Source organism: Schistocerca cancellata, chromosome 4 (assembly GCF_023864275.1).
Source record: "Schistocerca cancellata isolate TAMUIC-IGC-003103 chromosome 4, iqSchCanc2.1, whole genome shotgun sequence".
In the NCBI taxonomy this organism is placed as follows: Eukaryota; Metazoa; Arthropoda; class Insecta; order Orthoptera; family Acrididae; genus Schistocerca; species Schistocerca cancellata.
Window position 1 is genome coordinate 247,850,634 of NC_064629.1, and position 25,651 is coordinate 247,876,284.

The 25,651-nt window shown below is 42.1% G+C and overlaps 1 protein-coding gene across 2 annotated transcripts in view; it reads left to right on the plus strand.

Annotated features, from left to right (window-relative positions):
* Positions 1-25,651, plus strand: part of LOC126183675 (Hermansky-Pudlak syndrome 3 protein homolog) — a 175,769-nt gene that overhangs the window by 127,457 nt on the left and 22,661 nt on the right. For both annotated transcript variants that reach the window (XM_049925839.1, XM_049925838.1), the window contains exons 12-14: positions 6,092-6,289; positions 6,498-6,630; positions 16,194-16,646. In XM_049925839.1, coding sequence (XP_049781796.1) covers positions 6,092-6,289; positions 6,498-6,630; positions 16,194-16,646 — 784 coding nt within the window. The remainder of the gene's footprint in view (positions 1-6,091; positions 6,290-6,497; positions 6,631-16,193; positions 16,647-25,651) is intronic.

The window sequence follows — 25,651 nt, forward strand, 5'->3', positions numbered from 1 at the left end:
ACATTCAAATACCCCACACACCTGGATATTGTATGATTCGATGAGCTGGCCAAAGGGAGACCCACAACGAGGTCCATTCCAAACTTTGTCAGGTGCTGATAACACTGCCTCATGTGAGTACGTGGCATCTCCATGCCCTTCACAGTGATCACTGAACATCTGGAACTGTTCACACTCCTTATATACTTTACCAGGCCTGGTACCAACATTAACCACGAACAATACTAATACAGTCTGATGGCCCTTCTACTTTTCACACAGAATTGCAACTCTTAATCATTTACGTAGCCACCAATGGTATGTATGTGTATGAACTTACTTTGAGATCTGGCCATATCGTGAGGGTGCTTCAATTTTTTGCCAGGTAGTATATGTTTTTAATTTTGCAAGTGCCTGTCAAAGGCTGGATCAAAATAGAGGATGCAAATTTTATACAGGTGTAAAAGTATTTGACCATTTAGATTCCTGACTTTGAAACTACTGTCCAGTTGCATTATTGATATGACAGACACACAGATTTCACAAACTTCAGATGCTTTTACACCTGTTTATGTGAAGCACTGCAATTATAAAATGAGTGTATATTATGTCAATTAAATAAAATTGTACATAATTGTCTATTTCCAATGTGCAACTGTTATTTGGACAGCAATGAAAGGTATTCAGAAACATTCATTATTTTGTTTTTAAGATTGCCTAGGGACCTGGCACAGATGAACAGTAATGATTGAACATTTCAAATGCTGTAGTGTTTATTTCATAATTTATGTACAAAACATTAGGCATTGCTGCACTAAAGAAACACCATTGCACACAGCCAACCGTTTCCAGTCCACAATAATAGATTAAAAAATAAAGCATCACTTTGATTCGCTTGTACTTATCGTGCAAAATCTGTGCCACACTTACACTGTTTACGCAGCGTACTTATTGCAGGTTGACAATCTGTCCAACTATGACTACACATTTGGTTTTGTTACAGTCTAAGTGACATATTGTACATGAAATTACTAAACGGGTTCAACGAAGAGGAACAAAATAAGCCCACCACATAAAATACATAAAATATTAGTCACCACAGGCACACCCATAGATAAGCTTTTACAGACAGTGGAGTGTTTGAGTCACATGCTCTACCATGCTTGCAGTGCCTCTATGTGAGAATAAGGAAGTAGTGATCAGTGAGACATTTACAAGGTGTGTGAGAGAAGTAACGAGACTGAGTTTTTATCTACCAAAGCTTTTATTTATTTATTTCAAACAACAATATTATGTCCTTCAAAGTAGTTCCCTTTGGCAGCTATACACTTTGGAGTTGTCATTCTGAGTCTTGGTAGCAGTGCTGAAAGACTTCAACTATTAGGGCCTTTAACATGTGGGTCACATTCTTTCAAATGTTCTCCAGAGTCCCAAAATGATGTCTTCCTAAGACATTCCTCAATTTTGGGAAAAGAAAAAGGTCACAATGACTCAGATCAGGTGAATAGGGAGCTGTGGAGCAACAAGGATGCCTTTGGAGGTCAAAAATTCCAAGATGAAAGTGGCCGTGTTACATGGGGCATTGCCATGTTACAGCAGCCACTTGTCTGCAGTGTCCAGTCTCACTCAATTCACCTTTTTCCTGAGTCTTTTAGTGACATCTTTGTAAAACAGTTTGGTTGACAAATTCAGTCTAATGTCACAAGAGCTTACACACATTTTCATTGGTTTTTGAAGTGGAAGGTCTCCCTGAGCGAGGTTCATCCTCAAGGTGTTCTCGGTTCTCCAAAAATGATTTGTGGCTACAAAAAGCTTGTGCTCTTAATGAAGAATGTTCCCCATAGCTTGTAGATTCCTAAGCTTAACATAAAATTTGATGGCCTAACATTGCTCTCAGTTCTGCCGTTCCATTTTCATAACAAACAACAAAAAAAACAACTTCACAGATGGTGCTCTCAAAAATCACATGATGGCTGCACCAAGCCGAAACTTGGACTGAGCATCTGGAAGGAATGAATACCCCCAGTCTGCACAAGTAGAACAACACAGCATTGCCAGATTGCTTGCATTGTTGTCAGTCTCATTACTTTACTCACATGTCTCGCATGTTTCAAGTGGACATTGTAGGTAAACATGGGTTAATGTAAGGAGCCCACAGAGTGGCAAAAAGGGGCAATCATGTTTGGTTGTGCCCATGGCCATATGGTATGTGAAGTTGCTGGATTTGTTGGTGTTTTGTGGTGGACTGTTCAATATATCTACAAGCCGTGGGGTAACGCAAAACACATTATCAGAATAGTGACGTGTTTCCCAGGCTGTGAATCAAAACTACTTCCAAACCTAATAGGAATTGCTGCAGGCAATGAATGAAGGTCCATCCCCACTTGTTAGTGAGAGGACATGCGATGGGAACTGTATGCAGTGAACATTTGGAGTTGGTCACCTTGCAAGAGGCCATCACTCGCACAGATTGATAAAGCTGTGCATCTTCAGTGGGCTAGAAAACAAAAACATGGACGGTAGCTGACTTGTGGAACATAATTTGGTGTGACGAATCATGTTTTGCCTATATTCAGATGTTTTTCTTATCTTTAATTGGGCCTGTTTGCTGAGGTGATCAGTAACATAAACCAACAAGTTTATTTAAACATTATGAATGATTAGCTGTTGCCTTTCAGTCAATATGATGAGTTTGCTATTGATACCCCTATTTTTTAAGACGACAACAGCAGACGTCATCAAGCTGGAAGAATATGTGACTGGTTTGCTGAGCACTCCTTCACCCTATTACATCTCAATTGGCCTACAGAATCACCTGACTGGAACCCCGTAGAAAATCTGTGGGACATGTTAGAACAGCAGATAAAATACTGACATCAGTATCCACGCAATTTGATGGCATTGCGCGATCAAATCCTCAGTGAGTGGCTTAAACTGGGTACAGTATATGTGCGCAACCTTCTGGACTCGCTTCCTAACTGAATCCAGGTGGTTATAAAGTCCAGGAGTGGAATTACACAGTGTTAAATTATGCTTAAAATGATTTCTCGAGGGGTGACTAATGTTTTCTCTGGTGAGCTTAGCTCTAACTGTTTACACAGTAACTGTTAATATATTAAAGAAATATGATAGATGATTGGCATTCCCTTTCACATATAAGGAGTGTGATATGAAATTTGATATACACTAACACTTTCAAGTAAGCTACGTGTTGTTTCATTCTTTCTTGAGTTGGTGCAGTAAGGAATACATGGAGAAGTGCAGGCATTAAGAAAAAGTAGCTTAGGAAACTATTCAGGTGAATCTAAAGATACTTATCATTTTCCTCATAGGCTACTAAAATTGTGTTGAAAACTGCTGGAAAAATATAATTCTTGGGCAAAACAGCTGTACTGACACCATGAGTTTGTACTGTAATTTATCAGTAGTAGCTCAGAATCAGAAATTTTCAGTGTCAAAATAACTTAGGCACTCACAGTATTTATGTTGTATCAGCATTGCCCAGATACTAAATGGCAGACAGAATCACCACTATGCACTATCAGCAAAGGGCAAAGCAGGCCATGCAGCTAACTTGGCTAAACGTATTAGCCCAACTGCAACCACGTAGTGAGTAGGTAGCCAGATTACCAATAGTGCCACAGCAGTCAATGTGGCCAGCAGCAAGTACATCTGTAGCAGCCAAAAGGTTTAAACAATTCTCGAGCATGAGTCTAAAAAGTTTATTAAAAAATTATGAGTATATGTACTGATAAGCCAAAACATTATGACAACATGTTTAATAGCTTGTTTGTCCATCTTTGGAATGAAATACATCACTGATTCTGCATGTCAGGGATCCAACAGTTTGTTGGTAGGTTTGTTCAGGTGTGTGACATTAAATATCTACACAAAGGCTATGTAATCTTGTAAATAACGGGCCGCCGTTTTGTGTACACGGTGATGGTGCCTAGTAGTGGGCCAGATGGGTTCCATAGGATTTACATCAGGCAAATTTGGCCACTGAGACATCAATGTAAGTTCAGTATAATACTCCTCAAACCACTTTAGCACAGTTATGGCTCTGAGACGCAGACAATTATAGTGCTAAAAGATGACGTTGCTGTTGGGGAAGACATCAAGCATGAAGGGATGCATGTAGTTCGCAGCTGTCAGTGTGTCATTGATTACTACCAAGGTCCCATGCGAGTGCAGGAGAATGTCTCCCATAGCCTAACACTGTTTTCACCAGTCTGCATCTGTGGCGCACTGCACATTTCGACCCACTGTTCACCTCGATGACAGTGTTTGTGGAGACAACCATTGACTTCATGTAGAAAAAATTTGATTCAGCCAAAGAGCCGACACATTTCCATTGATCGACGGTCAAATACCGATGGTCCTATGCTCACTGCAATATCAGATAATTGGCTGTGTTGTTTGGTCAACATGTGAATATGTAGGGATGGTCTGCTGTGGAGCTTCATGCTCAACAATGTACGATGAACAGTGTGCTCCAAAACACTTCTGCATGCACCAGCATTGTGCTTTTTTGGCAGAGATGCCACAGAGTACAATCTATCCTACTTTACAAAGCAGACAAGCCACTAAACCCCACATTCTGTGAAGATTTGTGGACATCCAACCATTTAGCGCCTAATGGTAGTTTCACTGTCCTTCTGCCTCTTTCCGTAGATGCTCACAACAGTAGCATGTGAATATCCAACCAGCTTTGTCATTTTTGAGATACTCATTCACAGAATCCGTGTAATAATAATCTGCCCTTTGTCATCCCAATGGATTTCCCCATTTGCACCACACATCTTTGCTAGGGTGATCCCTCATCCGTGCCTGCAAAGCCACCAAGTGGCATACAACGGAGAGCAGTGGTCATAATGTTTTAGCGTATCAGTGTGTAATTCCAGATTTTAACATATCCATGGTACAAGTCTCTCTTTCACTCATACAAGTCTCCAAGTCTCTCTCTCTCTCTCTCTCTCTCTCTCTCTCTCTCTCTCATACACACACACACACACACACACACACACACACACACACACACACACCTGCTGCTACTGATGACTGGCGGCCAGTATTGTCCAAAAGCTAAACAAGTTCCCATCTTTACTACATACCTCTGTCCTGCTCATTGTCTCCTCTGTTTTGTTAGTAGTGGGTTCTCCTCATATACATCATATTATATTCTATCCTGCAATTATAATCAAAAATATCGTTTAAAATAAAAATTGATATGACACATCTGTAATCACTTTTAAAGATAACATTATTTAAATGGTACCCATTGCTGACAAACTATGAAATCATTCACAAAAGTTGTGCATGGATTCTCAGGTAAGCATTGGTGCAGGTGTGACATTGTCTTGTTTTTTATTTTTACATTCAGCAGTCCCAGGATGACATGCATGAAGGTTAACTTATTGGTATTCACAGAGAAACTACTGCCATGGTTACACATTATGTGACCAGATAAAAAGCACTCTGTCTTCAGGCCACGAGTGGCCTACTGGGACCATCCAACTGCTGTGTCATCCTCAGTGAAGGATGCGGATAGGAGGGGCGTGGGGTCATCACACCGCTCTCCCGGTCGTTACGATGGTATTTTTGACCAAAGCCGCTACTATTCGGTCGAGTAGCTCCTCAATTGGCATCGCGAGGCTGAGTGCACCCCGAAAAATTGCAACAGTGCATGGCGGCCTGGATGGTCACCCATCCAAGTGGCGACCATGCCGGACAGCACTTAACTTTGGTGACTTCACGGGAACCGGTGTATCCACTGCAGCAAGGCTATTGCCTATGTGACCAGATGGGCCATCCAATTTCACTACACAAAGAAATGTGGGACTGGGAAAAATCAATAATGATTATCATTTGCATTGTGATATCGTTTGACTTTAAGGTGAAAAATGCATTATATATACTTTTTATGAGTGAAAGAACTTTTTGTGAGGCTTGTTTCACTTTATGTTTATTCTCTTAAAAAATTGAGAATTATTTCTCTTTCGCCATGCTTTTGAGTTACTATCTATAACATCTATAATAAGTATTAAAAGTTTTGTTTTCTTTAGAAGTCACTAAAGCCTTACTTATATAGAGACTTTGCTTCTGTTTTCAGACCAGTGCCCAAGTCAAGTGACGCATTAGCCTTAGTTTTGTTATGCATCCAGAAGGGATCACCAGAACAAGCAAATGCTGTCTTAAGCTCTTTTGAACCAAACCAACTTTCAGCTATACTTTTTGAAAATAGTATGCTTCTGTTTGAGACAACTACACCAGTGAAGTCTATGAGCAAGCACGATTCTGTGTACAGTAGGTATGAAATTTAGATGAAATACCTATAAAATTCTATTTTCTTGACCGGTCCTTGGAGTCTTTTTCCCATTTTTTTAGAGGAAAAAAATAATGTCAAAACTTATTTATATAGTTCATTAATAGGGTTGTACTGTGTCTGTACTTTTTGAAGTCAAAGAAATTCACCTATGAACTTATTTTTCTTAATGTATATATTTTTATTTCTACAGCAGAAGGAATGACCAGTTAACAACATTTTCAGAGTTGTCTGTTGTTCTGATGGATTCAAAACCTAGAGTACTTGCAGGAGTGTTATCAGAGTTGGTTGCATCACAGAAAATGTCGCTGCAGGAGGTTTTGCAAGTATGTATGTGCTCACATGACAATATATGTTATATAATGTGACAGTGTTGTAAAAGCATGATATCTGTACCTTTGGTGTGTGAAATGAGTTGCATCCGGTACTAACTTTCTTTGGCACAGAAGAAGTGTGACCACTTGCAATAGGAAGAATGGTGTGTGCGCGCGCGCACACGCACACACACACACACACACACACACACACACACACACACACACACACATGCGCGTGCGCGCGTGCATGCATGCATTACTGAGTCAATAGCATTTCACATTTTTGAAACTGGTTACAGTAACAAGGTTCAGTCTGTATAATATGATGATGATGCCGGTAGTGGTGGTGAATCATCAGGACAAACGAAATGATAAGAAATAGAAATTATTACTTTAAAATGCTCTACAGAATCTTGTTTCTCCAGATCCAGTGTTCACTTGTTTATCTTTAGGTCTTGCCTTTTATTTTTAATATTTCTTTCATTTTCCATTTTTCCTGATAAAGAATTTTTGAAAAATTCCAAAAGTTAATATTTCATCCATGTTTTTAAATTGTGTTTCCCTTAAACTTGCTCCAGTTGTTCCTGTTCCAATGTCTAGTAAGTAGACAAATATTGATGCCTACTTTTCTATTTATTTGTGTATTACTAAAAATGTAACATTGTATATTGTTGTTGTAAATATTGTTTTAGAATTTAGAATTTGTTTCTTAAGCTGAGACAGTGAAACACTGAAACAATGGCATGAGAAATGACCACTTCTCACTTTATAGTACCCCCGCCCCTGTAGGTCCAGGGGTTAGAATGGGCCTGAGGTATTCCTGCCTGTTGTAAGAGCTGATTGAAAAGAGTTTCACACATTTTGACCTTTATGTGATGGTTCCCTGTCGAGTTTGACCTCCATTATTCTAAATTTTCCTGAAGAGCAAACCAACTGGTGAAGGGTGCCTTACATGGTGCATCGTGTCCATTATGCGCTGAGATCTCTCGCATCATTTGTCAACGTGGATCTGCACTTCCGCTCATTCTCCAGCTGTTGGGCGAGGTCACCCTCCTGGGTGTGTTTTGCTCCATCCACTGTGCAGTATCGTTTTCCGCACTGATGATGATAATGGACTTGTTTGCACCTGATGTCCAGCATGGTAGCCAGTCTGTTGTGGTGGGGCCGCCATGTACTCTGTTGATTGTAGCCCCTTGACTATACAGGGATCGCTCTGCTGATGCCTGTGCCATTAAATTGCCACATATGCCAAGGAGTAGATGCCCATCGCCCTGGGGCATTGGGACTCCCGGCAATGGTCATCCTGCCAGGTGGCCTTTGCTGTGGTTGGGTGGTGCCCGTGGGGAGACCCCCTGGTTGGAGTAATTGGCATCAGGGCGGATGACACGCAGTGAAGTGTACTACATCATCTCTTCCTGGTAGCCTAACACCAGCAGTCTCTAAGCAGTTGTGATCTAACTACAATGCAAAGAAGTATGACCCCAAATTGTTCCCTTCCCTGACCACACCATGGGAGGAATGCCAGGCTAAGGATGGCAGTGAATCTTACTCCTCCTGGTATCTCATATGTACGAGAACTAATGGGGCATCCTTCATGTCGATGAAGCCTCAGTTTTTTGTGGAGCATTTAGAGGACAGTTTGGGGAGGTGGAGGAATTGTCCAAAATGCAATTGGGGTCAGTCTTGGTAAAAACAGCATCCTCTGCCCAGTCACGGGCACTACTCGCCTGTGACCATAAGAGCTTAAATATGATCCAGGGTATTGTATTTCACAGAGACTTCTTTTGCAGTCTGATGATGAGCTGCGCACCAACTTAGAGTGACGAGGAGTTCATTTTGTCCGGCATGTACATAGGGGTCCAAAGGATAATCCAGTAGCCACCTATGCCTACATCTTTGCCTTTGAGGGTGACACATTACCCGAGAAGGTTGAGGTGATGGTATACCAGTGTGATGTCAAACCATATATCCCTCCCCCGATGTGGTGCTTTAAGTGCTGGAAGTTCAGACATATGTCTTCTCGCTGTACTTCCAGCATCATATGTCACGACTGTGGGTGTCCATCACACCCCAATACTTCATGTGCCCCAGCTCCCATCTGTGTCAACTGCAGAGAGCACCATTTCCCTTGCTCACCAGACTGCAGGATTCTCCAGAAGGAATGGAAAATCATGGAATACAAGACACTGGACTGACTTATCTATACTGAGGTGAAGAGGAAATTTGACCGCCTACATCCTGCAATTCTGACATCATCTTATGTTGCCACTGCGAGAACAGTTCTAGCCCATTACCTGCCTTGGGAGCACTCCCCCCCCCCCTCCAACCATCAGGGACATCAGTCTCCACTTCTCAGGTAGAGAAACATAAGTTGTCTTCGGCTCCTCTTGCTAGGAAGGGGTCCTTGGGTCCCTCACTTCCCAGGTTTTGACTAGTGGGAAAGATGACACCCACCAGTGGCTGAAGTGCCCAAAAGCAGCTGGTTGTAGGGCTTCACAATCCTCCTCAGTCCCGGAGACTGAATCAAAGAAGCCCTCCCAACCAGAGAAACCCAAGGAGTAGCGAGAGAAATCTAAAAAGAAGACCCCCAAGAACAAGGAAATTGCGGTGGCACCCACACCACTGCTACCTACAAGCTCTGCATCTGAGAATGAGGTGGAGATTCTGGCATCTGCTGAGGACCTAGATATCGCCGGACCCTCAGACACAATGGATATAGACTGCTCGAAAACTAAGTCGGTGGCAGCAGGGGATCCTGAGGCGTAAACTCTCTCACTGAGTGTTTCATGCCTTCCCTGCCTCACAATAATGTCATCCTCCAGTGGAATTGCTGCAGTTTTCTCCATCACCTGGCTGAGCTACAGCAACTGTTAAGCTTTACACCTGCTTTGCTCTCCAGGAAACCTGGTTCCCGGCAATGTGGACCCCTACCCTCAGCAGGGTATTACACAAACCGTAGCGAATATAATAATGTGTCAGGTGGAGTTTGCGTCTGTGTCCTGAACTTGGTATGTAGTGAACCTGTGTCCCTTCACACTCCTCTTGAAGCTGTTGCTGTCAGGATAAGGACAACACAGGAAATAACTGCCTGCACCACCTCCAGGTGGTGTGGCACCCCTGAACATCTGGGCTGAACTGATTCATCAACTCCCTAAACCTTTCCTCCTAAATACTGGGGCTCCCACACATTTCAGTGTGGCTCATGGCACTTATTTGGCCATTGATTTATCTCTTTGCAGCCCAGGACTTCTCCTTTCTGTCCACTGGAGAGTCCATGATGACTTGTGTGGTAGTGACCACTTCCCCATCTTCCTGTCACTCCTTCGGCATTATGCTCACGGACTCCTATCCAGATGGGCTCTAAACAAGGCAGCCTGGGAAGCTTTCACCTCTGCTAAATCTCCCCCACATGGTACCATCGATGTGATTGAGTGGGTCACTGGAATGATCTCATCTGCAGTGGAAAATTCAATCCCTTGTTCCTTAGGATGCCCCCGGTGAAAGACAGTACCTTGGTATATGCTGGAAATTGCTGAGTCCATTAAAGAGTGTAGGCAGGCTCTACAGCGGCAAAGCAGCACCCATCTCTGAAGCACATAATAGCTTTCAAATGGCTCTGTGCCCTCGTTCACCAGCTCATAAAAAGAAGGAAACAGGAGTGTTGAGAGAGGTGCATCTCAACCATCAGGTGCTGTACGTCTCCTTCCCAAGTCTGGACAAAGATCAGACATATTTTTGGGATATCAATCCCCAACAGGTGTCCCTGGCATTACCATCGATGACGTGTTATCTACCGAAGCAAACATGATTGCTAAGCACTTTGTTGAGCACTAAGCTCAAGCCTCTGCATCAGAAAATTACCACCCAGCCTTTTGCACTCTCAAACGGCGGGCGGAAGGAAAAGTCCTCTCGTTCACTAGACACCACAGTGAACCCTATAACGCCCCATTTACAGAGTGGGAGCCCCTTAGTGCCCTTGCACATTGCCCCGACACAGCTCCTAGGCTGGATCAGATCCACAGTCAGATGATTAAACATCTCTCATCCGACTACAAGTGACATCTTGTCATCTTCAACTGGATCTGGTGTGATGGCGTCTTTCCATTGCAATGGTGGGAGAGCACAATCATTCCAGTGCTCAAACTTGGTAAAAACCCGCTTGATGTGGATAGCTATCTGCCCATCAGCCTCATAAACGTTCTTTGTAAGCTGGTATAACGTATGGTATGTCGGCGGTTGGGTTGGGTCCCTGAGTCACCTGGCCTACTGGCTCCATGCCAGGGCAGTTTCTGCCAGGGTCACTCTACCACTGATAATCTTGTGTCCCTCGAGTCTGCCATCCGAACAGCCTTTTCCAGATGCCAAACCTTGTTGCCATCTTTTTTGATTTACAAAAAGCTTACGACACGACCTGGCAACATCATATCCTTGCCACATTGTATGAGTAAGGTCTCCAGGACCAGCTCCCGATTTTTATCCAAAATTTCCTGTCACTCCATACTTTCTGTGTCCAGGTTGGCGCCTCCCATAGTTCACCCCATATCCAGGAGAATGGGGTCCTGCAGGGCTCTTTATTGAATGCATCTCTCTTTTTAGTGGTCATTAACAGCCTAGCAACAGCTGAAGGGCCGTCTGTCTCACCTTCTCTGTATGCAGACGACTTCTGCATTTTGTACTGCTGCTCAAGTACTGGTGTTGCTGAGCGGCACCTACAGGGAGCTATCCTTGATCCACTTACTGTAGTGGAGACATTGACTTTCAGGAGTGGTTTTCGACACCCAATTGACTTGGCTTCCTCACCTTTGTCAGCTTAAGCAGAAGTTTTGGCAGCACCTCAATGCTCTCCGCTGCCTGAGCAACACCAGCTGGGGTGCAGATCGCTCTATGCTGCTGCAACTCCACAGAGCCCTTGTTCAATCCCGCCTTGACTATGGCAGTCTGATTTATAGTTCGGTGGCATCCTCAGCATTGTGTTTGCTTGACCCAGTGCACCACTGTTGCATTCAACTAGTGATGGGAGCTTTTAGAATGAGTCCGGTGACCAGCATCATGGTGGAGGCCAGAGTCCCTCCATTGAAGGTTAGGCGAGCACAACTGCTCACCAGTTATGTTGCACACATTTTTAGTTGTCCTGCACATTGGAATTACCATCTCGTTTTCCCAACCACTGCGGTTCATCTCCGGCATTGGCGGCCCAGGTCAGGGCTCACGATTGCAGTTTGCGTCCAGTTGCTTCTGTCTGAACTGGAGTCCTTCCCTTTACCATATCTACTTGAGATCCATTCACGTACACCTCCATGGTCGATACCTAGGCCGAAACTTCGCCTGGACCTTTCACATGGCCCTAAGAACTCAGTTACTCCTGCGGCTCTCCGCTTCCACTTCCTCTCTTTTCTTGACGTGTTCCGGGGCTCTGAAGTGGTTTACACTGATGGCTCAATGGCTGATGGTCATGTGGGCTTCACCCCCGTTCACAGAGCACAGAGCACAGCATTCGTTGCCTAATGGCAGCAGTGTTTTCACTGTAGAGCTGGTGGCTATATCTCATGCTCTTGCGCACATCCCTTCATGCCCTGGTGATTCGTTTCTTCTGTGTACTGACTCCTTGAGCAGCCTACAAGCCATCAAGCACAGCTACCCTCATCATCCTTTGGTAGCGACCATCCAGGAGTCCATCTATGCCCTGGAACGGTCCAGTCATTCAGTGGTGTTTGTCTGAACCCCAGGTCATGTTGGAATCACAGGCAACAAACTTTCTGACAGGCTAGCCAAACAGGCTACACGGGAACCGCTAATGTTGTTCGGCATTCCAATAACTGACCTGCGTTCATTATTACGTCTCAAGGTTTTTTGGCTTTGGGAGATGGAATGGGATAGTCTCAGTATGCTCAACAAACTGTGTGCCATTAAGGAGACTATGAATGTGTGGAAGTTCTCCACGATGCGGGCCTCCCACAGGGACTCTGTGGTTCTCTGCTGGCTCTCCATTGGCCATCCTTGGGTGACCCATGGCTACCTCCCGCACCGTGGAGACCCATATTCTTTAGCACTGTCCTAGTTTGGCTGCCTTGAGACATCATCTTCAGTTACCTGACTCATAATCATTAATTTTAGCAGGCAACACCTCATCGGCTTATTTGTTTTTACATTTTATATGTGAGGGTGGGTTTTATCCTTTGATCTAAATTTTAGTACATGTCCTTTGTCCCTCTGTGTCCTCCACCCTAGTGCTTTTAGGGTGGAGGTTTTAATGTATTGCAGAGTGGCTGGCTTATCCTTTTATTTTCGTGGTCAGCCAGCCACGGTAATATGATCTCCTCTTTTACCCTCTTCTACTGGTTTTTTGCACCTCTGTGTTTTTCTTGTCCTGTTTTGTTCCTTGTAGTGTTAGTTGCTCTTCTGTCATTCTTGTGGTTTTTCCTTCCTCTCAGTATTGTGCTGTATATCTAGTTTCTTTTATTCTTTCCCTTGTGGAATTGTTACAGCAGGAACAAGGAACCGATGACCAAGCAGTTTGGTCCCTTTCCCCCCTTTTAAACCAACCAACCAACCACTATATAGTAGAAATGCTGATCAATAGATTTGCAAGTAAAAAAAGTTTTGAAAACTTTGTCTTAGCTTTCAAACTTGCAGTTTTATTCAGAGCACACAAATAGGATGCACACATGCTGCAGCTGGATTGAAGTTGTCATCTCAAATTGGGTAGGGTTGATTCATGCAGAAGAGAGGGAGAGAGAGGGGGGCTGTCATCCAATGTCCATATGCTGCTTCCCGTGTTTGCACCTGTAGGAACTGTTATGTGGGAACATGGCAACACACAGGGCTCTAGAAATGCTTGATGTGGCTGTCAGTGTCAGTGTCCGGAAAGAGAAGACTGTAAAACCATAAACTTCATGCACCTCATTATGACATGCACCCTGTACCAATATCACTTGACAAGTTGTGGGGGCATGTGGTCCATGAAGCTGTGGCCATAGCAAACAGTAAGTACTGTTTTATTCCAGAATACTATCCAGTAAGTTACTTTACAGAGCAAGCAGCTACTATACACAAACAGAACTCAGGTTGTCTATCAGTTAAGACAAATGTTGAGTAAAGAAATTAAATTCTAAAAGACTGGTGTCTCGGGTTGAACACCTCTCCCCTCTATGGTTCTCAGTAGGTGAATTGACAGTTACAACAGGGCCTTAAAACTAAGGATAATTACACTAATTTCAACCTCTATACTTCTCACAACAATCGAAGGTACAACGTAGCTTTACAGTATGATCAGTATCCTTCCTGCAATGTGCATATCACTGGCATAGTTGTAGTATGTGAAACTGATACAGCAGTGTAAGTGGCAGTGATAATAGAGCTGGTGGCTACAAACAGCAGAGCAGACAAAATCAGGACTGCTGGTTACAAGATAGCACCTGGGTTGACACACTTGTACAAGTACTAGAATGTGTAACATGTGTACACTAAGTCTTAAAGTTAGGTCAGTGCCGACAAAACATTATGTGAATGGGGTTTTTAATAGTAAGTAAAATTCAAAATGATTAATCAAGAGAAGTTAGTGTTGTAATAAGAATCTGTGTAAGATTGCATTAGTAAGATGACAGTGGCCAATTCAGAGGAATTAGTGACTGCAGATGCAGATTGTTTAAATGAAATTGAGTGTAGTATAAATTGTGTGACATTGTGTTGAAACACCTTTGCATGAGCCTTCATTTCAGTGTGATAAAAACAAACACACACACAGTGTCCCATGCTCTTATATATGAGCCAACTCAGTGACAATTTACTGCATCAGTCTGACAGTAAAGCAGACCAAAATCATGGAATAAAATGCCATGAAACTATGAATGTAGACTAAATGCTGTAAAATTTAAAGGGAGGAAAACTCTTCAATTGGAAATCCTTTATTACTTGTTATACAAAGCAAGGGTGCCATTCTTTTAGTATTTCATTCCAAAATTTTATCAACGTGACAGGCAGTCCCAAGTTATTTCATGTATAGCAACTACTCACAGTGCAAAGCAGCTGATCAGAATATTTTGTCATGTTTGTTCTGTAATAAGTAAATTGTGTTCGCCTCGTAGTATACATTTGCAAAAGATTTGGTTTGTGTATATTTGACATGTCAGAAATTGACATACAGATACAATAATTTTCACAGTAACAAAAAATGGTATAACGGTCAAATGATATTTCTGTGAACAGAAATATGTACTTACTGGGAGAAGTAATAAGCTGTACCCACCTCAAATTACCAGTTTGTCCAGCATGAATTCATCCACTGAGTAATAGCATTAATGCATTAGTGTACCATATTGCTTTTTCAGTGGGCCTAACTTCATATGCATTAACTTGTTCACTTTTAAACTGTTATAAATTTTGATTTCCATACATACAGAAGAGCCAGCATGTACAGTTTCAGTTGGTGGGTGGGAAGCATAAAGTTGTGTTGTTTGTATGAATAAAATGATTTTCGTCATATAATTCCTGTCTGGTCTTCAAAAAGATAATAATTTCACAAATACATGAGAACAGTTGTGTTAGTAAACGACAATACCATACCTGATAATAGAGTCAGAGTAACGCGCGCACACACACACACACACACACACACACACACACACACACACACACCTGTGCCAACTCAAAGTTTTGTTGAAATTCAAGACTAAGCTTTTGAAGGAGTTACTTTTTTGTATGTTGTCATTGTTGTGAGTAACATTAATCTGTTCACATTTTGACTGGGTTCTGAACTGCATCATATGAGTTTTAGATATGTTCAGGTTCAACTCATTTAGCTGAAACAAAGTTTGAAACCTGGTGGGAATACTGACGGGGAATTCTTTCTACATCCTGATATTTGCCTAACATAAATGTATTGTCTGCAAACAAAACCAATGGGGAACATTATTTATTGTTTGCTGTGACTATGATTTCATAGACCAGCTGAGACCCTGTAACTACTTGGACAATTTTGATACAGAATGCATCTTGGAATGAGACATGTAAGGTTTTTGATTTTGGGGTGTTCTCTTTCGGACTCCCATAAGCTGTGTGTGCTGTCATGTTCTCTGATAATACTCTCACACCTCATAGACTCAACCTAGCATCCACTCTTTTGCCAAGACCATCAAAAGACTACCTCCTGCCTACTGGTTTTGGCAATTGCTTCGTGTAGCCCTGTAATTTAATAAATTTACTTATCAACTGCTCCTCATCCAGCCTTGGTACACTATCCTATCATGCTGTACCATTGCCTGCCCCCACCCCCCTTCTTCTCCTTTCACACTCACCCCACAGACTGTATACATCTCAGTGAACCCCATTCATATTAAAAGGTTTTCTACTCTCCTTCACAGTATTATACAGTACTGAAGTACACTTGAACCTCTTGTTTATGTGTTTGTCAGCTGTTGATGTAAAGAAATTCATACTGCATCTCTTTACATTGTTCTGAGTGTTGCTACATTACTACAGTTACAGTCCAGCGTTCCTTTGTATTACATATTTTTTAGATGCCCAGTTATTTAGCTATATAGTAATATGTTTTTCTCTATCTTCTTTCCTTACAGGTTTTTTTGGAGTATCTCCCATCTAGAATTGGTATTTCTGGATCATCAGCAAGTCTTGTTTTACAAGTTTTCCTGGAAAACTACTTTGGACATTATTTTGAATTGTATCCAGATTGTGATTTCAAATCTGTGTATGACCTTCCTGTTATTGAAGCACTGAAAATACTGGTGAGGTCTTACCTGAGTGACCTCCAGTGCTATAATCTTGCTAGTAAAAAGAATACCAGTGACAAAAGTTGCACACCTGAAACTCCAGAAGTTAAAGATAGTGCAGATAAATCACCAGTTCTTTTTGAAAGTTGTCGCTTTGTGTTTCTTCAAAAAATGCCTCCATTTGCTCCTAATTTGTCTGAAAAGCTTCTAGCGCATCAGAGAGGTGAAAACACGGATCCAAAAATTCAACCATCAGATGAAGATAAAGGCCACAAAAATGAAAGTCTTGTTAAACTTCAGGTAACATTTATGTTTATGTGTATATACTTGTATATTGTCATAGATTTGGATGTTTACACTCGTACACGATTTTGTGTTTAGTAATGTGCTGTAAAGGTGTATACTGTTGAACAGCAAGATCAAAATATACAGAGGAACTTGCAATATAATTGAAAGACTACAAAATTGTGAAATTTTCCAGTTTTTTCATCCATTGATTTATTCATTTAAGATGTAGACCTTTTTTTATAGAAGTAAATATTTTTGATTATTTTAATGTGTGTACTTGTTCCAGAGGTTTTAGGTGCTTCAAATGGTATCAATGACATGACTTTTTGTGCATTTGCGTCATAGACTGTCACCTACGACTTATTTTGCAGTTGACAATCTGACTGTCGGCAACAACTACAAGTTAACTTATATGAAATGAGTTTCTACAATTTTCCTAGCAGATATGTGTGATTTACTGGTTGTGGGCATCAGAGACATGTATAGTAATTTGTATGGGCATGATAGAAATTTTTTTTCTTTTCATACTGGGAATAAAGTAATTTAAATGTGAATACAAAAGCTCATACAAATAATAAAGTTTTACATGTAAAATATTTACATTTTGTCCCAAATGGTAATTAAACTAGTTTTTTTATTGGTGAATGATCTTTAAGCATTCTTCTACTCAAGAAGCCAACTGTCCATGACAAATTGGACATTCATAGCATGATTCATGAGAGCTGTTTTGTTGAACACACACTCTATACAACTTTGTTGGTCATGATTTCTTCTCCTTGGTGGGTAAAACTGGCAGATAGAAACTTATTTTAGCATGTTTCAAGGAAAGTTTGCTGTTTTGATTAAAAGCTTTGAGCATTTCAGAACTGTGTGTGTTACAAATGGGGGGAAAGTGTTTCCACTTGCAACTAAATACATTATAGTTTTGTTTCTGTGTTATCTATAAAGGGCAAATGAAAATGAGGCAGATGGGAAAAAGTAGGTAAAGTGTTTATTATTAATTTAAAAGTAAAATAGGTGTTGGCATATTTATAATCTTGTTGTCATGGTATCACATGAGCATGATCTACCCCTATGTCTACCTATGTACTGCACAAGCCACCATATGGTGCATGCAGAGGGTACCACTTTCTTTTCTGTTCCATTCAAAAATGGAGAGAGGGAAAAACAACTCTCTAAAAGCCTCTGTACAAGCCCTAGTTTTTCACATCTCATCTTTGTGGTTCTTACACAAAATGTATGTTTGCAGCAGTAGAATCATTATATAATTGGTGTCAAAATGTGTGTTCTCTATATTTCCACAGTAGTGCCTCACAAAAAGGCTATTGTCTTCCTTCCAGGGATTCCTGTTCGAGTTCATGAAGCATCTCTGTAATACTTGCTTGCTGATCAAACTTACTGATATTAAATCTTGCATCACACCTCTGAATTTCTTTGATGTCTTCCTTTAATCCAATCTGGTGGGACTCCAAACATGTGAACAGTACTCATGAATGGGTTGCCCTAGCATTCTGTAGGCTGTTTTCTTTATGGATAAGCTACACTTTCCAAAAATTCTCTCAATAAAACAAAGTTGAGAGTTTGCCTTCCCTACTCTCAGCGTGACATGCTCATTCCATTCCATTTCATATCACTTTGCAACGTTATGCCTTGATATTTAATCAGTGTAACTGTGTTAAGCAGCATCCTACTAATGTTGTATTTGAATGTTACTGGATTGTTTTTCATACTCATCCACATTAGCTTACATTTTTCTACACTTGGAGCAAGTTGCCATTCGTAGCACCAATTAGAAATTATTTCTAAGCCATCTTGTACCCTCATACAGTCACTCAATGGTTACACTGTCCCATACACCATAGCACCATCAGAAAACAGCTATTAATTGCTGCTCACCCTGTTCATCACATTATTTATGTATATAGAGTATAAGAGCACTCCTATCACTCTTCCCTAATGCACTCCTGGAGATACCCTTGTCTCTGATGACCACTCTTTTACTTGAAAGGTCTTCAAGCCACTCACATATCTGGGAACCTAATTCATGTGCTCCGACCTTCATTAATAGTCTGCATTGGGGGCTACATTTGTGACTAAGAATGTGATCCAGGTATTTGATGCTTGGGGCAAAGAAACTGCACATTTCCAACTGAAGTATAACCCATTTCGCTGGAGCCGTTTCAAAGGGGTTCAAGAATCTTGTGATGTTCCACGTGCATCAACCCCGTAACAATAATATGAGAGGTGTTCCATAAGTAATACAACATTTTCTTTTCTGAAAGCTGGTTGGTTTTATTCATGGTTCCTATGCACCATATTATTACCCATTATTTTGGCTACAAATCCCTATTTTTCATCATGATCTCCATTCAACATAATGGCCTTATGCCAGCTTATGGTGAGGCCCTGTATGCCCACATAGTACCACTCTACTGGTTGACGTCAGAGCCAACGTCTAGCTGCATCAGTAACCTCCCCATCATCCGTGTACTGCTTCCCATGGAGTGCATTCTTCATTGGGCCAAACAGATGGAAGTCAGAAGGTATGAGATCTGTGCTCTAGAGTTGATGAGGAAGAACAGTTCACAGAAGTTTTGTGAGCTCATCTCAGGTGTGCAGACTTCCATGGGGCCTTGCATTGTCATTGAGAAGGCGAAGTTCATTTGCATCTTTGTGGCGAAAGGTCTCCGTAGATATTGTGCAAGCACCTACGAATATCTGCAGTGCACTGGTTTTCTGCCAAAAAAACTCAATGACACCTCCGTGCTTGGAATGTACCTCTGCTGCAGACACCATTTTGAAAGCTATGTACAGCGTTACCACTTATCAGAACTTCCTGAAGCTACAGGTACAGTGGCTGAAGGGGGAATATTCCATGATGTCCCACAAAAAAGTCCACATTTTTTCAACCAAAATTGGTTGAGAAAAAAAAAGTTTTGCATTACTTATTGAACACCCCTCACAGCATCCAAATAATGAACAAAGTGCAGAATACCTTGGAAGAAATTGTTTGAAATACTTTTTGAAAATAGCATGTGCACGCACAATCCCAAACGGTATGCAGTTGTATCTTTATAAAGTGATCAGCGCCTGACATGAAGCATCAGCAAGCAGCAGTCGGTGATATGCATCCTTTAAATCTATTTCCAAATAATTCTGGCTCCAGGCACTTAAGTCAAGAACTCCTCTTTGTTGGACAGGGCATAGAAATGAATGGTGGACTGTGAATTAAAAGTGGCCTTTAAATCATGTCAAACATGTAATGACCCATTTGGTTTTTTAATTACTATTGTTATGATTGACAGAACACAAACTCAATTACTGACACATTTTTATTACTCGCACCATTAAAATATAAGTCCATTTCACAACCCAAAATCTGTTCTGATGTGTCCACGTAGTCTGGCCAAGCGTAGACAGTGAATGATAGGATATGTCATAGCACAGCAAACTGAGATGAACTAGCTGTAGTGGCCTGCCTGCTCATTTAAATAAGGCCACTCATTGTATTTGTTCCTGCACAAATGTGGTGGTGGCCAAACGTTACGATGGTTCTTGCTCTACAGCCCATATCGAAGTCGACCTGTCTGGCCAGCTGGCAAGTCTTCCCAGCATACCGTGGCTGTTATTGTTATTATTGTTGTTGTTGTTAATCTCTTTGGCAGATCGATTGAGATAGCCATAGCCGGACGTGGTGCTGTCACTGCTCAGACCCTGTTGACAATCAAAGTGATGTGAGATCAGGATGTGGGCGATGTCCATTTGCTCTGGCTACTTGGGCTTGTCTCGTATGGTGCTGGGTCATCCCTCTGTGCTGGGTCATTAATGACCTGCAAGAGCTGCTGGCTGGCTGGGGTAGGAGTGCAGCACTGGAAGTGTCCTGGGCAGAACTGCCAACAGCTCCTAAGAGGCACAACTCTAGGTGCAAGGGCAGGGTCACCAAATGGTTATTTATTTTAATTTTATTTATGGCAGAGCCATCTCTGTCTCCAGAATCTCCAGTGAGGGTGATTCCTGAGGCTGCTTGGGAGTGGGCTGGCTGACAGGAGACAGCTGCTGGGAGTCAGTGAATGGTGATGGAAGGTTCTGCAGGGGGTCCTGATGAGGATGGGTATTGCCTGCTGAACACAAAGAGCACTGTGTGTCTGGAGGAGACATGATGTTTTCTGGGTTTATAGGATCCCAGAAGACCTCCCGGTCTTCCACCCAGATGGTGACGACCTTCTGGTCTTGCTGATAAACGATGGTGGCCAGGGACCAGGGTACCTGCCATCCAAACCCCCATGCCCTCACTGGTCTGCCTGGCCGATACCTGTTGAATGGCATTGCTGGTGAGTGGTTGGGCCTTGGCACCACCAGATGCAGAAGTGTCCAGCAAAGGAGCTCTGCTGGACTTTTCTCACCCATCGGTGTGGACCTGTATGAATGCAAGAACGGAAGTAGCACATCTTTGGTTGACTGTTCTTCCACATATTTTTTCATTTGGGTTTTAAAAGTGCCTACCAGTCCACTGCCTCCACATTTGGGGGTGGAAGCACGGGGGAGGGGGGGGGGGGGGGGGGGACCAAATGTGTCGGATACCGTTATGAGTACAGAAATCTTCGAAAGCTTGGCTCTGGAACTGGGGCCCATTGCCAGAAACTAGAGTGTGAGGGAGGCCCTCATTCGAAAAAACTTTGGAAAGGGCAGCGATCATTTGTTCTGAGGTGATATACTGACAGTTGACAATGTAAGTGAAGTGATAATAAGGGTCAGTGATGTTGAGACGCATTGTGTTGAAAAACGCCCATGCTAGATCTATGCAGTCTCGATCCCACAGTGTCGTGGCTGCCAGGTGTGGGGCAGACATCTGGCATGGAGCCACTTGTTGTGCTGCACAGTGATGGTGTATTTGTATTATACTCTCAATGGACCAGCTAATCCCTGGCCAGTTGGCAAAACAGTGGGCTAAGGCTTTTGTTGTTGCAATTCTCCAGTGTCCTTGATGGAGCAATTGCAGCATGCTGTGGCGAAGTGTTGATGGGAGTATGACTTGTGGTTGACATCACTCAGTATCCAAGAGTAATATTGTATTCACTATCAAGAGTTGGTGTCTTAACGAGAAATAATGATGCAGTTGTTTATTTCCTCTTCGCAGCATTGACTCCAGCCAGCCCTGTAAGATGTCCTTTTGTACTACGTGAAGTATGGGATTTGCTTCAGTTTCCTTGGCAATTAGTTCACTGGTGAATGGAAAATTGTCTGAGGTTATCCACAAGTTGTCGTCTAGTTGAAAAACCACAAGCTCATCCTGATCAAAATCATGATCAAGACCCATGGGCATTCTTGATAAAGCATCAGCATTGGTGGGGGCAGAGCTATTCCTAAATTGTATGGCATACTGTTATAAGGATAAGAATAATGCCCATCTCTGGAGGCAGTTTGCAGTTTTGTCTGGAATCTTGAAGGCCACATTGAACAGTGCGATCAGTGGCTAGCAGTCAGTGATGAACTGGAAGGTATTTCCATAGAGATAAAAATGATTTGTTTTAGTGCAAACATGATTGCTAATACTTCTTTCTCTGTTTGTGAATATCTCTGCTGTCTGCTGTGTGGCATTTAATGACTTGGATGTAAAAGTGATGGGCTGTTCTGACATGTCAGCATTTTTTGAGCAAGTACTGCCCCCACGCTGTGATCTGAGGTACTGACAGCTCCAATGAGTGGTTTCCCTCGCTAATAATGGGCCATACGCAGTGCAGACTGTAATTGTAGTTTCATGATTTGGAATGCGTGTTCACATTTATCAGTCCAGAGAACAGAGTGCCTTTTTTACACAGCTGATACAGCATCATATTGTGTCTGCCACAGGTTGCAGGAACTTTCGGTAGTATGATATTTTCCCTAAGAAGGATTGCAACTGCTTCATGTTTGTTGGCCTGGGGAGCATGGCTACAGCTTCTACTTGTTTGTTGGTTGGTTGAATCCCTGTAGCAGAGAAAATGTGGCCCAAGAATTCAATTTATAGTTCGAAAAAACTGCACTTCTCTAAGCTGCACTTTAACTCAACTTCCTGCAAGACTTGGAACAAAGTTTCAAGGTTTGTTAAATGTTCGTCTGGCATGGATCCACTCATGAAGATGTCATCCAAGTAGTTATGCACGATGACACATTCTGGAACAGCTGCTCCAAAAAATGTTGGAAGATTTCCAGTGTGCTGGCAATGCTGAAGACCACTCTTTTTAATTTAAAGAGGCTGTGGGGGGTATTTACCACTAGAATTTTTTGAGAGGTGTGGTCTGTAGGAAGCTGTAGATACACCTCAGCCAAGTCGATTTTGGAGAAGTACCTGCCCCCACTCAATTTTGTGAAGAGTTCCTCCAGCCAAGGAATGAGATACGTGATCTGTTTGAAAGTTGACAGTCACTTTGAAGTCTCTACAGTGCCACAACTTCCCGGATGGTTTTTTGGCTACAACCAGCAACATGACCCACTCGCTGGATGTGACTGGTTCAATAATATCCAACTGGGCCAACCAGTCTAGTTCCTCCTTGACCTAGATTCAAAGGGACTTTGGCACCTGGCAAGCCCTAAAAAATGCGGCTCCACCATATGCATGAGCATTATAAGACCTTCGAATGATTTGGCTTTCCCCAATCTGGGAACAAAAACTTGATGTTAGGCCTTGCATAATGCGTATATTTCTTTATGTGGCTATCATCTGACACCAGGTTTACAGAATATTGGATTGAGAAGCCAAAACTTTGGAAGGCATACATGCCAAATACATTTTCTGTGATGTTACTATTTGATACAAAAACTGTTATTTGTTGGGCTATGTTCTGTACAAAGCTGATGTAGTTGTTTGGCCTTTTAACAGTATTCGCTGTTTGTTATAGCTGGCAATTTACCACCATATAGGGTTCAACTTCAGTGACATATGTTGGACAATTGATCAAACTGACCATAGCGCCAGCATCCACCTGTAGCTGGATTGCCTTATCCTTAATTGTAAGGTCGATAAAGAACTTGGCTGGTAATGAGCTGTTTTCTTCCATCTTGTTAACTCAGGGTTTGGGTGAACAAGTCATACATATGTATGGAGGCATCTATCTTATCCATAAATCAGTATGAAACTCACATTGTTTTACGGATAAAATAAATAACTCCATACATATGTGTGGTGTGTTTACCTAAAGCCTGATTAATCTGATAATGACATATAAATTCAAATGTGTACTGAAAAGAAAGTAGTCACCACACAACCTGTGACTTCTATGAACTTTTATAGCAACCACTATAGCACTGATACAACCTTCAAATTACATAAAAATGGGTGCATACCTCTTATGTGACTTCACTTCACACTTGTTAGCAGGGCAGCTGCGTTCTCCGTAGCAATGATGGTGTGGACCACAGTGTTGTCCTCATGCTGCAGCTGAGGGCACGGCCGGTGGGTCGCTTGTTGATGCACTTCTACAAGGTGACCACACCTTCTGTACGCCTAGTGATCTGCTGCACAGTGCAGGCATGTGCATAGGACAGAAGTTTTGTTGACATATGTGAAGTAGATTGCAATGCCAAGGTGCAAGGGCATTTCTAACCTGCCCAATTAACATTACAAAAAAGATCACTTGATGCTGAGTGGACAGCAGAATAATATCTTATGAGATGATGGTGATCTGGACACCTGTGGACTTGGGCAAGACTTAGAACCATAATTTTAGATGATGAGTTAGAATCACCAATTGACGGCTGCATGTAATGGTGACTAACAACTTGGGGAATTCGAATTTCATCCATAAAGATATGGTCTGCTGCTGAAGCAATCTTTAAAGATTTAGTGGTTTTAAGTGCTTCACAAAGACTAGAATTGGACTTGGCCAAAGATTTAGATGTGACCTCAGTGTCAGGGGCAAGGTGCAAAATCACACCCTTAGTCAATGATTCTGCATACAAATCTGCACAGCTCTGGCATGTAAAATTGGACTTGTGAGCAAAAGAGCCTGCATGTTGGCAGCCCAAGCTGTATCCATATTTTGGATAATTCATTTGGATCCGAAAGTGGTTGCAATTTCTGTACCACTTAGTATAAACAACTACTACAAGACAAGAGTAATGCACTTTGCTGCTCACCAGAAATGCCATAAGCAAAACAGTACAGTTCAGAATGGTAGAGATAGACTTCCCTGCCATATGAAGACTCATTGAAGGCAATGAACAGTGACTGAGGGCATAGCCACAGCCACCGACTAATGTGGTTGTTGCTGCTGAGACAAGAGCTGCAGGAGAACAGAATGCTCTTGAACTTCAAACTGTTGCTATTGTAGTCGGAGCCATTGTAATTGGAGCTGTTGTTGCCAAAGTTCCAGGGACTTGATGCACTGGGTATGAATGTGACACCATAAACATGGTAGGGTAAGAACTTGTCACCGCTTCTATGTCTGCTCCTGGTACAAATGTGTAACCCATAAACAAAGGCAAGTGTATCATTAGGAGTACATGGAAGAAACAACAGTAACGATAGCCAGAAAGTCAAAGTCCGAAAGCAGGATTGGTACCCAATAGCAGCTAAGCGTGAATGGTAGTTAGTCATGCAGCGTACTAATAAGACTACTGTGCAGCTGGTTGCTTAGATCTGTGCTGTTATTGAGTGAGGCCACGTGACCCATCACTGACACCTCTGGTGACAACTGTCTGTTGTTAGCTTTAAAACCTTCGAACTGCTACCGATTTTATCCACTGGCAGGGATATTGAACCAGTTCCAAAATTTAATGTAAAATTGTATAATTTTCCTTGCAAATGTATAACTAGCTTGTAAAGAAAGAAAAGAGAAGATAAACTTACAGATAGTCACCTCTTCACTCATTCTTTTGTTTCCGATTGTGGTGGGTCATATTATACTCATTGAACTGCTTAAAGCTTGTCTGTTGTCACTTTGAACCTCATGCATAAAGTATATTAAGTGACTCAATTACAACTTAACATTAGGCAAAGCTTAAAGTTTACATTTAGCACCTGAAATGTGCTGCAATTC